Here is a 14,779-nt window from a genome sequence, read left to right on the forward strand (position 1 = left end):
AAATAAAATTTAATCGCATTGAATTTAACTAATTTCAACTAAATTCAACTGTAAATTTAATTATAAAGTTTTAATTAAATTAAATTATTTAAATTTTAAAGAAATTCAGTTAATTTAGATTTATTAAATTGATATGGGTTACAAGAAACTATTTAAATTTTGTTGACTTACATACAATTTAGTTACATGTAATTGACATGAATCAAAATAAATAAATTAATTATTATGAATTAAAATAAATTAAATTTAATTAAGTTTAATTAACGTTTTAATTAATTATTTTTTTTTAATTTGAATTAATGAGAATAAATCCAATTAAAAACTTTAAAATAATTAGCCAATAAATTAAATTGAGTTGAATTAATTAAATTAATTTTCAAAAATTTTATAAAAATAAAATAAATTTTATAGAGTAAACAGCTACTAAATTAAATTATATGAGATGAAATTGTATAAGATGAAATTATATAAAACGAATTAAGTGAAATTAAAGTAAATTAATCGACTTTAATTAAAATAAATTTTATGAAATAAAATTCAACGAAATTAAATTATATGTTTTAAATTATAAACTTTTAATTAAGTTAAGCAAAGTTTTATAAATTTGAATAAAATTAATATAAATTAGTAATTTAGTTAGGTTAGATCAGATAGATATCTTTTTCACCCTTTTTTTACAACCAAACCTAATATGGCTATTTTCTAATTTATATGTATTTATTTTCTCATTTTATTATTTAGCTCTTAACTATACTTTTTTTTAACTGAAATATCTTAGACCACAAAAATTCATAAATTATATATTGTTTATAAAGAACTACCGTAACTAGCTGGGCGTACTTTATTTAGCCAGGTCCATCTGTCTGTTTGCACACATACAAACTAGTCCCATCGTTGAGATATCGTTCCGAAATTTTCCTTTTGTCCCTAAGAAGTTGCTCTTTTGTCGAAACCGCCTATATGGTACTACTTTTGCATAGAGCTGTCATGTAAACTGAGCGGTCAGAATCAAGTTCTTGTATGGAAAACTGTTTTATTTCACAAGATATCCACACCAAATTTCGCTCGAATCATTTATTAAGGCAACGGTACAATTTTTGAAGGAATTGTGCAGATTGAACTACTAAATAATATAGCTGCCATACAAACTTAGCCTTCTGTAACAAGTACTTGTACGTAAGACTTTTTTATTTAACGAGTTATCGTACCAAAATTTGGTACTGATTATTACCTTAGACTGTGCTACATCCTCTGTGTATAACATTCAAATCGGACCAATATAGCATATCGCTGTCATACAACTCGGCTGTTCAAAATCAAGAGAGAAATCTTTTTATACCTGCTTTATGCTAAAAACAATGCACCTGTAAAGGTTACTAAAGCTGCTTTGCAATTGAAGATAATCATTGAATTTATATTTTATTTTTTCAAATTTTTTAAATTTTTTGAAATTTATTTCAATACTTGCATTTAAGTAAACTATTTGCATCTATAATACATACAAATAATTCTATTTTGTTCCATTTAATTTCATACCATTTCTTGCATTATTGTATCTACTTTTTCTACGCTGTACTTCATACGGTTTCCTGCCCCATTTTATTTCCATATTCTATTTTCTTTATTACCACTCTTGTTGCGCTAGTTATTAAGTAGCGCTTTTAGTTGTGAACACTCGTGATGGCTCGTATATGACCAGCGCTTTCTACCCTTACACAGTTTAGCGCTTCGCTGCAAAGCGTATACTTTACTTTAATGCATTTTAGTGGCTTTATAGCGGTAATTTTTTTTTCATTCCTTATGCTCCACGTTGCACTACTTAAGTTAAGTTCGCAGGATTAAGCACTGCATTAGCTTCAGCGTCCAAAGTTAGCTAATGACAATATTGTGGAAGAAGTGAAAAATGACAACAAAAAAGTGTGTAATGTTAGAGCAACGTTTGAGCATTTTTATGACGGATAGAAATTGTTGGAGAGATTAGCTGCTGGCGCATTGATTGACTGCATTCTTGTGCTAATTCTAAAATGAAAATGTTCTTTTCATTAAAACTGTTGGAATGTTAAACTAATTACTTGAACTATACTCAACGATAGAGAGAAGTGAGGGCATGTGAAAAGGTCGATCCTAAAACGGAAACCAGTCGGATAGCTACGAACCCGGGTCCATCGAGATACCATAATACTCTTAATAATGTTCAAAAAGACTTTCAAAACCGACAAACCGCTTTGAGCCTGAGTAGAGAGATGTCAAAACTGGCTATTACGCAAAATACTTAAACCTCAGCTGACTTATTGGAAATGGAGTGCAATATTTTTATGCAGCCTTCACAGCTTCTGATATATATTTTTTTATTTTGTTTAAAATATTTTAGAATATTTTTTCCGTACTTTATAGATCTCTACACTCCAATTTAGTCTTAAGTTCCTGAATAATATTCTTCCATTAATTTATAAAACAATTTTCATTACTAACCTTCCTAATATCAACTTCCTTACCTTCTTTCTTCTTCTACATAGGCCAGCGTTGATGATAATGACTCGATTGGCAAGAATAGTCTCTATCATGAACCTTTCAATGTGAATATGTATACCAGCGGCGTTAACGGATACGCGGCCGTAAATGATTTACAATGCAATATGACGCCCGACTATACAGGTATGTACAGCTAATACAAACAATCATATAAAACTTCTAGCACATAAACAGTACAACAACTACAAATGTAATAAAGTACAATATAAAGTAAAAGGCAAAAGTATAGTGTAAACAGCAGGAAAATCGTATAACCGCAGGCACCACAATTGGGTTGCTTGGTCGGTTACTTTGGTGGAGTAATAAGTGGTCAAGACAAGTGATGGGGGCATTTCGCAATGTTAGTGCTGACACATTTCGTAAAAGGGTGGAAATATTGAAGGTAAAGTGTGGAGTAAAGTGCGGCAAATAACTAAATGGAAATGGTAACTTATAGAAGGCAAAAGTAGCAGTAATGGCAGTAATGCCAGCACGCTTCAGCTGGGGAAGCCGCAAAGTGCGTTAATAAGGTGTTGGGTGCTTTGGCATTTGGGTTTAGACATTTAGAGGGAATTTGTAAAGGATGATTTTTTAAGAGCTTGATAACTTTTTAAAAAAAAAAAACGCATAAAATTTGCAAAATCTCATCGGTTCTTTATTTGAAACGTTAGATTGGTTCATGACATTTACTTTTTGAAGATAATTTCATTTAAATGTTGACCGCGGCTGCGTCTTAGGTGGTCCATTCGGAAAGTCCAATTTTGGGCAACTTTTTCGAGCATTTCGGCCGGAATAGCCCGAATTTCTTCGGAAATGTTGTCTTCCAAAGCTGGAATAGTTGCTGGCTTATTTCTGTAGACTTTAGACTTGACGTAGCCCCACAAAAAATAGTCTAAAGGCGTTAAATCGCATGATCTTGGTGGCCAACTTACGGGTCCATTTCTTGAGATGAATTGTTGTCCGAAGTTTTCCCTCAAAATGGCCATAGAATCGCGAGCTGTGTGGCATGTAGCGCCATCTTGTTGAAACCACATGTCAACCAAGTTCTTCCATTTTTGGCAACAAAAAGTTTGTTAGCATCGAACGATAGCGATCGCCATTCACCGTAACGTTGCGTCCAACAGCATCTTTGAAAAAATACGGTCCAATGATTCCACCAGCGTACAAACCACACCAAACAGTGCATTTTTCGGGATGCATGGGCAGTTCTTGAACGGCTTCTGGTTGCTCTTCACCCCAAATGCGGCAATTTTGCTTATTTACGTAGCCATTCAACCAGAAATGAGCCTCATCGCTGAACAAAATTTGTCGATAAAAAAGCGGATTTTCACATTTCGAACCGAACACTGATTTTGGTAATTAAATTCAATGATTTGCAAGCGTTGCTCGTTAGTAAGTCTATTCATGATGAAATGTCAAAGCATACTGAGCATCTTTCTCTTTGACACCATGTCTGAAATCCCACGTGATCTGTCAAATACTAATGCATGAAAATCCTAACCTCAAAAAAATCACCCGTTAGTTTTAGGGTTGCCATCAAACTGTATTGAATATAATTTTAATACTTTAAATGTCAAAAACGATTAAATTTATTATGATTTTAGTAATTTTTATTGACATTATAATATCATCTTATGCCCCATAATCCTTAAAAAATATCCGCTGATGCTCAGAAACTAATTAGCAACCCTTTATGAAACCCAAACACTTTATTTCAGATAACTTACCTTATGAAATATACATCTTTAACAATTTCGAAAACTGTTAGCAATTGAAATAAAATTTTTTTGGCTTCGAGGTCCATTGTTTTTTAAGTTTATAATTCCTTTAATTGACAGTCTCATATTCTCTTAAATTTAAATATATCACTGACATCGAAAAACTGATAAGGCAACCTTTCTGTAATTCCCATATTCTTAATTTCTGATAATATATTTTATAAAAATTTTCTTTTAATAATTTAGACGATTGTCGATTGAAACTAAAATTTTTGGGGTTTGAGTCGAGAGTAGTCGAGTAATGCTTTTCAATCTCTCTCCAAGTTCATAAGCTCTAAAGCCACAAGTCTTAATTAGACACTGTGTTATAAGCTGGAGTACATATTAAATTGATAAGAAAATCAGGTATAAGTCGGGATATGGGACCGATCTCTCTAATAAAGCTCTAGAAAATCCCACATAGACCACTTAAATTTCGTTCACATCACCCCAATTACGCTCAGTAGGTTCTTGGAATTCATCAAAGTGCTCGGCTCTTGTGAATATATGAGATAGAGGGGAATGCACTGGGCTGATATCCCGGACAAAGCTCAAGAGGATCCCATTAAGACCGCTGAAATTTCGTTCTATGGTAATCGAAGGAGTGTTTTGAGCCTATTCTTGCTTCTATATATCCGATTCACATCACCTCAATATCAGAGTGCTTAGCTCTTGTGAAAGCGTGCGATAAAAGGGAAGGCAAAATAGGTCTTAGACCTCAGTGTAAGCCTTCATTCGTTTCTATTATTCTCTCTTCTACTCAAGAACAAATAAATAAGAAGAGAACTCCAGGGGAATATTTGTATACTCCATAATTTTTTCTTAATTAGAAGAGAGACTAAGTAACCTGTAAGTAACATGAAGAAATTATTCTCTTTACTCAAGAAAAAATTATGGAGTATAAAATATTTTTTCTTGAGTAGAAGAGAGGATAATATACATGGGTTACTTATGGTCTCTCCTACTCAGAAAAAATTACGGAGTTCATAAATATTCCTCTGGAGTTCTCATTCATACTTCTGTTGGAAATAGCTGATGTTGAAAAAATTCAACTTGCAATGGGATTTAAACTCTGAAGTGCTTTATTTTATTCCTATGTGGCACATAGTTTTAGATGATTAACTATTATTACTCATTTTATCACTTCTGCTAGACTCTCTAGCCTTTTAAAATCAACTGTTCCAAGGATGAATGAGTTATTTCACTTTTAACCCTTTTCCATACTCTCGAAAGCCAGAAAGCTGTACACGAACGGATTTTGTCTTAGAATGTCAGGGTGTCTGAAATGTTTTTTCGGTGGCAGCTACTTAAATTACTCAAAATCTACAATTTCTCTGATTTTTCAAACACTTTGGCAACCCCTTCGCACTAATTGTGGCAGTTAGAGGCGGTGGGCTTCCATATGAATCAAAGTAAGCTATATGTACGGAAATAGCCTTTAAGACAACACTGGTTACTTAAAGGCAAATGATTAAGCATAAGTTTTTACCCATCACTGCGCCCCTGCCTTGCCGTGTATTTACTTAATTTGTCGACTATTTACTCATCTACATTTTGTGCTCATTGCAACCTTCTCAACCACTATCATTCAATTAACTTCACCTTTCTTCGCACCTTCAATAAACTCATGCCACCTGGCGTCTTTATTTTCCAGATGTACCCGAAGGCGGCTATGCCGTGCCACACATGCAGGATTACATGCCCGCCACAAAGATGTCTATGGCCGGTGGCGGTGTTGTCGGCGGTTATGTGAATGTGCGACGCACACCACCACCGCCGTTGAGCGCGATTTTCCCCCGGCCACCGTCTGTGCCGCCACCACCGATGGAGAAGTACTACGCCACCACAGCGATATTCAAGCCAATCAAGGGCCCCTCGGGCGGCAGCAACTGCGGCACAGTGGGCAGCAATAGTGGCGGTGGCAGCAGCACACACAAATCCGGCAGCAGTGTGGGCAAGTGTGGCAGCAATAGCGGCATCAGCAGCAGTAGTGAACACAATAACTACGATGACGGTATGGGCACCATGAATTCACAATCGACCGCGCCGATGTTGAATGCCTACAACGGTGGCGGTGGCGGCGGCGGTAATGGTGGAGTAGGTGTTGGCATTGACTCAATGCAATTCCAGCGCGCTAGAACCTATAACTTCCGCAGTTATCCAGACAATCTTTAGTTTGAAACATTGACGTTGCGCGGCGGTGTGAACGGCGAAGGCGACAACGGCAGCGTTGGCGGTGGCGGTGGCGTGAATGTGGACAGCGTTGACGTTGATGCTGAAGTCGGAGGCATTAATGGTGGTGTGGGCATATTGAATGCGGGTAACCGTTTGGAATGCGTGAGCGGTAGTATTGCTGGTGGTGGTCAGAAATATATGCGTACGGGTTTGATCAGCACAATGCCGAAGAAACAACAGTTGCAGCAGCAACAAAAGCAACAACAGCACCTTGGCATCGGCGGCACAATGTTGGCAACAACGAAGCCCAAGTACAGCTTAACGCTGCTGAATGTGAAAAATCATCAACACAATAACAATAATAGCAGCAATATTAATAATAACAATAACAACAACCACAACGGCAGCATGGGTAGCGCTGTTGGCAACTGTCAGTTGCATCCGCACCGCAAATCACCACATCCGCATCTTCAGCCACAATACGCTTACTACCAACAACAGCAGCAACAGCAGCAACAACAACAACAACAGTTGCTGCAACATCAGCACTTACCACAAAGCAAACGCGAACAGCAGCGGCAACAATTGTCGCAATCATACTATCACCCGCCACCGCCGCCACGTCATCAGTTACGTGTTTTGCGGCTATCGTCGGCACCCACGGGCGCGCCCGAAGTCACAACATCAACAAAAGCAACAGCAAATGCTGCAGCACGACGTGGCGATGGCGGCGTTTCTGCTAGTGCAGGCGGTGCTGGTGATAGAAGTAGCGGTGAATTCACAACACGCAACTCTACACACTTAGAGCAGTCGCTGGCGTTGACACCCACCACGCCCACTGCTGCAACAACAACAACAACAAATACCAACGATTGTAATAAACATTTGGTTGGCACAAACTCAGTGGCGTGTGATGATAATAGCAGTGATGATACATCGGCAACACCGGTAAGAGATGCAGCTGCCGTCACATTAACAGCAAAAACAGCAACAACAACAAGAGCAACAACGCCAGTAGGCGAAACACCGACCGCGGGCGCAATGTCAAATGTTTTACATGGCGGAAAAGAGCAACAACAACAATTATTACAATTACAACAACAAAAAGCAAATAGGCTGTGGTATCATTGATGAAAAACCAATAGATTTGAGGTAAGTTTCATACATACATATATGTTAGTTGAGTTCTAGAGTTGGTTCCAAATAACTTATGATTATTTTATAGGTTAGGTAATTTATAAGAATGTGGGAATTTTGGTATTTTAAATTTTTTTCTTAGTTTTGTAAAGTTTTTTTGTATGAACTTTTGGTGTTTCCTTTAACCAAATTGCCCTCCACAAGCCATTTTGGGTTGGCGTGAAGAATATCGCAAGTTCCAGTAACATTTATTCCAAAACCATCTTCCAAAATACTTCCTGAAACTGGATTAATTTTGTTATAGTAATCTGAAATATTTAAAATTATCAGAACTGAACTAAAAGTTACTCAAAATCTTGAAATCATGGTTCTACATAAAATAAGACAGAATTTTTGAAAATATTCTTTGGCGAGTGTTCTGAACCTCATATCTGAAAGACACATTTCCTAGAACCCCACACTGTTTTCTGAATAGATTACGGATATGTATATGACGTCTAACATATAATCTATTCAGAAAGCAGTGAGAGGTTTTAGGAAATAGTTCTTGTAGAGTATCCCACGATTATAATCTTATTATACATCTAAAACAATATAGCTTAATGTTGAGTCCCCCATAAGTTCTCTTACAAATTCCGGCCGTTATAAAAATGACACTATAATACATTTTTAATAAAAATAGTATTTCATACTACATTTTAAAAATCGGCGTTGCATAAAACTTTATTCGAAAAGTCCATTTCTTGCTTCACACAAGCCTAGAAACCTTTTCGTCATTCATCAATAGAATTGGTGTTGACGACGCTTTTAGTTTTCGAATTTCTATGATGTATTCCACAGACCATTTTTTTCAACTCTAACCATAAACTGTAGTCCAAAAGACGGATTCAAGTCTGGACTTCCAGATAGGCAATCATCTGCAGCTATGAAACCAGAAGTATTTCCTTTAAACCACTGTTGGGTGATTTTTGAGTTGTGTGCTGGGCCAAAACCTGACTGAAAGAACCAATGCTTTTCATCGAAGAGAATATCACCTTATCACGCTTTCTAAGGCATGCTGTTGGTACAGGTTTGTCCCAGTTTTGATTTTTTCCAAAAGTTAAGAGTTACCTGTACAACGACTTTACAAATGATTCGCCACAAAACCATTTGTGGTTTGGTGACCACTTCGAAATTTTGGAATAATAGTTTTCATGTCTTTGAAAGTTTTTGCTTAAATTTTTTCTCATTGAAAATTGTTTGTCGGTAAAGAAAATAATATCATGACCATTGAACCTAAAACACTATGTCCTACCCTTCTTGTAAATTTATTTTCAAATTATGAAAAAACGTTCTTCTGAAATATTTTGGTCATGATATCTATTAGAAAAACATTCGGTACAGTCCGACAAGTCTTATAGACACCAAAATATTGAAACAGAAGTAATCCTACAAGGACCTAGTCTAAAATCGATAAACTTTGCTGTAACTCAAAACTTAAAATACCTTTATCCTCCTGCTTTCTCTGAAATTTCTATAGAACTTAAGAATTTAAACGACTTGTTTTCTTATCTCTCTATTTTCAGCGCTTATCTCTCTTTCTAAGCAAAGGCAGCAGATTGAAAGCAATACGCCAGTGAATTCTACGATTAGTACATAGCACACATAGACAGTTCTTTTAAAACATCACATACCATAGATCAAAAAACGCGGCAGTGTAGGCAAAGGATACACAGAAAAAATGGCTACAAAAGCAAAAAACATGTAAGTTATAAGCCGAAACGAATAGAATACTTGAAGACACCGACAAAAAACAAAAAACTAAACGAACTGCAGCAAGAAAAAAGTACGTACAACAACAAAGCAACAAATAAAGAAAATGCGTGCGAAAAGCGGAGAAGCAAATTCTGTAGAGAACAAACGCCCACTGAACAAAAAAGAAACCAAAACAACACACAAGCAAATATGTAACGTAGCTCAAAACCGTTAGAAACCAAAAATCAGCAGAAGAAAAAATAGCACGAAAACGAAAAAGTACGGTTAGAAGCGCAAAAGTGAATTAAAACTGAAATGCCAACGAAATTGAAGAATTACGCCTAGAAAGTAGCCAGCAAAGCAAATAAGTAAGTGATGCACTGAGAGAAATTGCAAAAGCAATCACAAAAGTGCATGAGAACATGAGAGCGTATAGCGAAAGCTGTACGAAAACGAAATGGCAAACGAAAAATTTACTTGTAAATATTTAGTAGCAAACAGAGTCGTGAGTAATTTGTAGATTAAAAAAAAAGAAGAAGAAAATATTTGAAAATGTAAAATGAAAATATTAGCAATATTTGAACGACTCGCTCGCTTTTTGGTTGCACACTTTTTGTTACAAACTGATTTCGTTTTAGCTAAATTTTAACGAGCATAAGATACTACCGAATTTAAGAGCAGTAAATGAGTAAAAACATGTTAAGCATAAATAATTAATGCAAGTAATCAGTAAAGTAAAAGTATTTAAGATGCAGTAATTGAAAAAAATAAAAGCAAAAATGAAAACCAAGTGATTTAGCGCACTCAAACACTATTACAGGTAAGATTTTAGATAATACTATACACCAAACGGCATACATAAAGAAATATACGTATATACACTGAAGCGCGTAATAAAAGCAGCAATGTTGAAAGTTAATAGAAAAGGCATTAAAAGCAATTTTAAACGATTGAAACTGAAAATTGTAAGAAATTCCCAACAAAAAAAAAATAATAATGAATAAAAATACTTTCAAAAAACGAGAAATTACCTACACCGCGACAACAACTGAGAACCGACTTAAAACCGAAATTATTCTTGAAATTGTACGCATTGATATCATTTTGACCCACTCAAACTCATTTTCATTTACTTAAATATGTATTTTTTGAAGAATTGGCAACTCTACTCAGCTACTGACGTACTAGACCTGCTCCGTGATCATGTAATACTGTAAGTTTCTGTCGAATTCTGAAGCTTCAACTGCATTTTTTCTTCAAAAACTCAAAAAATATATGTCCATAAAGCAAAAAAAATTTTACCAAAAATTAAAAAATATAAAAAAAAGTTTTAAACATTTTTGAACTGAAAAAAAAAAAAAATATTCACAAAGTCAAAAAAAAAACAAATTTTCTAAAATTACCAATAAATTTTCAGGATTTAAAAATTTTCTAAAATTTGGTTTTCAAATTATTTATTGAAGTGCGAAATTATGTTTTTCTTACCCTTTATCTAGTAATTTAAAATACAAATTCCAAATTTTCGAATAAACTTTAGTGTCTGGTTCTTGGAATTTAACTAAAAGTTTCCAATTTTTCAAATCTTATTCAGGCTTATCTCATTTTTCGCTGAAAATTTTAAATCTGAAATTTTGAAACTCTACAAAAAAGTCTCCAAATGTTTTTTACATTGTTAGCAAGCTTAGCATTAAGCTCCGAAACAAAAAACTAAAAAGAAAATAAGATTAAAAGTTTTCGAATAAAGTATAGTATTTGGTTCTTGGAATTTGACTAAAAATTTCCAATCTTTCAATACTTATTCAGACTTATCTTATTTTTCACTGAAAAATTTAAATATGAAATTTTGAAACTCTCCAAAAAAGTCTCCAAATATTTTTTACATTGTTAGCAAGCTTAACATAAAGCTCCAAAACAAAAATCTAAAAAGATAATTAGATTCAAAATTTTAGCTAAGCATTTTCTTCCTCGAATTTAACTAACAATATTGTACTCATTTTAATATGTCTACCAATTTAAAATTTTTAAATTTTCTATCTCAGTTTTTGCTGAAAACAAAAATCACAAATTTTGAAATTCTCCAAAAAAGTCTCCATTTTTTGTTAATATTATTAACAAACTGGGCATGGAGCTGCGAAACTAAAACTGCTTTTAGAAAGTTATACTGTATTCAAAATTGAAGACAAATTTTTAAAATTGGAAACAAAATTTTGAAACTCTTCACAAAAAGTCTCCAATTCAAAACTGTTTATCAGAAGCTGTGATTTAAAAACTAGTTTCAGCAAGTTATATAGTATTCGAAATTGCAGATATTGGTTTTGAATTTCAGAATGGTTGTCAAATGTTTTCAAACTCTACAAAAACTTTTTCAAAATTTTCAAAATTTATTTTAGTGAATTCTTTTCAAAATGTTCAGATTTTTTTGAAACCTTAAAGCTTAAAATCGCAAAAATAGCCAAAAGGTCTACAAAAATTTTGTTCGTCGAAACACGTTTTCGAAAATCGTACATCATTCACCAGAAAATTATAGGTTATTAGAGGCAAAAATTTTTCTATTTGGTGTTTGAATAAAATGCGTACACAGTGCATATATAAATGTTTAATACCCAATCTTCAAACCCGGTCAGTTGTTCGAAATAAAAAATCACCTTAAAATATTCAAAATCGTTCGTTGAAAAAGATTATACGCGAAAATTAGTAGATAAGGTTGTATATTTCCTGTATTTACAAGTCACTTTTTATATAAAACGATCTCTTGCACTGTATATAGACCTAACATATATACATACATTTGTACATCTGACTACACTGAAGAAAATTAGCACTTACAAACTACTTAGAAAACGCATGCTAAACTGTCTGAAAATACCTTTGAGAGTGTCCTTGCTGCATTAGAGCCCCTTAACGTACATACATACATATAAACTATATATAACTGTAAACGCAAGTATACAGAAGTTGCAAAATAACAAAAGACTAAAAAATTCGCACACACTGAGAAAATTTGCAAAGTTTCCTTTCCGTATACATTTGACACACACTGTACATAATTAAAGAATAAGCGCCGTAAAGTAAAGTTAAGAGAATAAGACGCTTCAGCTATTGTTAGAAACGAGAAAAAAATTATTAAGCATACAGTGCGTACGAAAAGTACCCAGGTTATGTTTTCATCAATGATTTGTGATTAAAAAATTATAAAAAAATAAAAAAAAAATATTTGAAAAATTAAAACTGAAATTATTAATTTAAATCAATATTTTGTTTAGAACTGTATTTGTAACATAGTTATTGGCGTTTAAGTTTTTTACCTTTGGTCTGACATACTTTTTATTAAATATTTTTTATTGTTACTTTTTATGAAACTTATATAATTAATAAATAAGCAGTAAGTATGAGTTTTAAGTTGAGCGTGTTTCGCGAGTATAAAAATTGAGCATGTTCCTTTGCTTTCAACAGCAGGAAAAAAGATAAAAAATATTGCGCAAATTTTCGAATAATGTGGCAACACCACTGAATTTAAATGCGCTTTGTAAAAAAGCATCTGTAGTTTGAGCATTTAAGCGTAGCGACAAGCTTAATATTAAGTGAATTTTTACATAATTATAGACAAAAGGAAAGTAGCAAAAACAATAGATTTGATTTAAGTGAAAGTCATGAAATATTTTAACGCTGAAATAGTAAAAGTAATAGGTTTAAAAATATGAACTGAGTGCTTGCAAAAAGCTGACAACTGTACATCATAGACTAAAATGAAACAGTTCACGGAGAGTTTTCACACATAAACACGCAGAAGCAGTAATACAGTATGCTAGAAAAGACGTAGGCTTAGGCTTACAGTAGAACAAAATCGGTAAATAAGCAATTAGAAAATCAGTTGTAAGTGTAGATTTTTAACAGGCGTACGTAAGTAATTTTAAATAACAATAGAAATATTTACAATGTGGCAACATGGTTTGCAGCATGTTTAGCAATGCGGGAGTTTAACATTTTAAATTTATTTAATGTGAGAGAAATTTTTCGAAGATTTTTCAAACCAAACTGGAAATCATTTTTAATTTCTTTAATTTTTAACTTTGTTTTTCTTTATAGAAAACTATTAAAGATATCAATTTTTTATACAAAACAAATTTTTTTTTTGTTTCTATATAAATTTGAAACTCTACACAACTTTTTTCTTAAAAAATTGCAAGCATTTAAAAAAAATTAGTTACAGCACTAGTTGAAATGATAATTGAATTCAAAAAATTGTAACTCTACAAAATTTTTTGAACTCTCCAATTAACGAAATAAGCCGAAATAGAATACGACACACCGAAAAGTATCTCCAAATTCAGAAAATCTAAACTCTACAAAAATTTTTCAACTCTCCAATTAACTCTGAACTGGATTTGGAACTACAGTTATAGGTCTAAATCTAATTGGGCACTCCGAAAAATTTGTTTTATATCTCCAAATTCAATAAATCGAAACTTTACAAATTTTTTTTAACTTTCCGATTAACGAAATAACTCGAAATCGATTTTAGCACCCCGAAAAGTTTGTTTTGTATCTCTCAATGAATAAAATCCAAAGTCTACAAATTTTTTTTCAACTCTCCAATTATCGAAATAAGTCGAATTCGAATATGACACTTCGCAAATTTTGTGTCATATTTTCAAAAAAAAAAATCGAAATAAATCGTATTAAATTTTGAAACGCTACAACTTTTCTTTCATATCTCCAGAAAACGTTACAAAAAAATACTCTACAACACTTTTGAAAGTATAAAAATTGTATTAAACGTGTCCATGTGTCTACTCTTGCTCATGACATTTTTTTATTTGAAACAACCATCAAACGCGCTCGCCTAAACTCTCCACGCTTATATGCAGTAAAGATGAAACTCTGCAAACTTTAATAAACGAAAAAAGGTTTATTAAAAACCACTGTTTTTAACTATTCTTATAAATAAAATTATTGTTTTTCGTGCTTAAAAATTAAAATGAAAATTTTTTATTTAAAAATTTTATTTTAAGAAATAATAATATTAATAATATTATTTAAATTAATATTTTCTGTTTTAATTCTCAAATTTTTTTCCACTTTTGCACAATCTTAATGATTTTTAGAAAAAAATCCTGTTTGTATGATTTCTTTTTACATTTTTATTTCAAAACTAATGCCTATCACTTGATAATAATTTAGTAATAGTTTATATATACGCGTATAAACATACCTATATATTATATATAAAATTCAACCAACTCACAAGACTTGTAAAAATTAGCCATTAAGTTGTATTTGTAAACTGTAAAAAGTCATTATAAGAAAATTGCGTATTTAATTATATTTATATGTATCTCTATTTTAGAGTTTTCACACACTGTGTACACTGTAAAAATTTGTATATTTCAAAGAAACTACTAAAAATTAAGATAATAAAAAACCATATTGTATAGCAAGCTTATAAAATTATAAAAAAGGAACAA

General features: G+C 32.8%; 2 protein-coding genes across 2 annotated transcripts in view; both read left to right on the plus strand.

Moving 5' to 3' along the window:
• LOC105233292 (uncharacterized) overlaps positions 1 to 6,582 on the plus strand; it is a 152,847-nt gene extending 146,265 nt beyond the window's left edge. The window contains exons 11-12 of the mRNA XM_049446292.1: positions 2,517 to 2,655; positions 5,923 to 6,582. Coding sequence (XP_049302249.1) covers positions 2,517 to 2,655; positions 5,923 to 6,443 — 660 coding nt within the window. The 3' untranslated portion in view covers positions 6,444 to 6,582. The remainder of the gene's footprint in view (positions 1 to 2,516; positions 2,656 to 5,922) is intronic.
• On the plus strand, positions 6,444 to 13,629 carry LOC105233291 (myb-like protein AA; the record flags this gene model as incomplete). The annotated part of the gene is made up of 2 exons (XM_011215330.4): positions 6,444 to 7,595; positions 9,146 to 13,629. A coding segment is annotated over one exon (1,131 nt), but the record flags the coding sequence as incomplete, so codon positions are not given.
• Positions 13,630 to 14,779: the final 1,150 nt, after the last annotated feature.

Source organism: Bactrocera dorsalis, chromosome 1, assembly GCF_023373825.1.
Source record: "Bactrocera dorsalis isolate Fly_Bdor chromosome 1, ASM2337382v1, whole genome shotgun sequence".
NCBI lineage: Eukaryota > Metazoa > Arthropoda > Insecta > Diptera > Tephritidae > Bactrocera > Bactrocera dorsalis.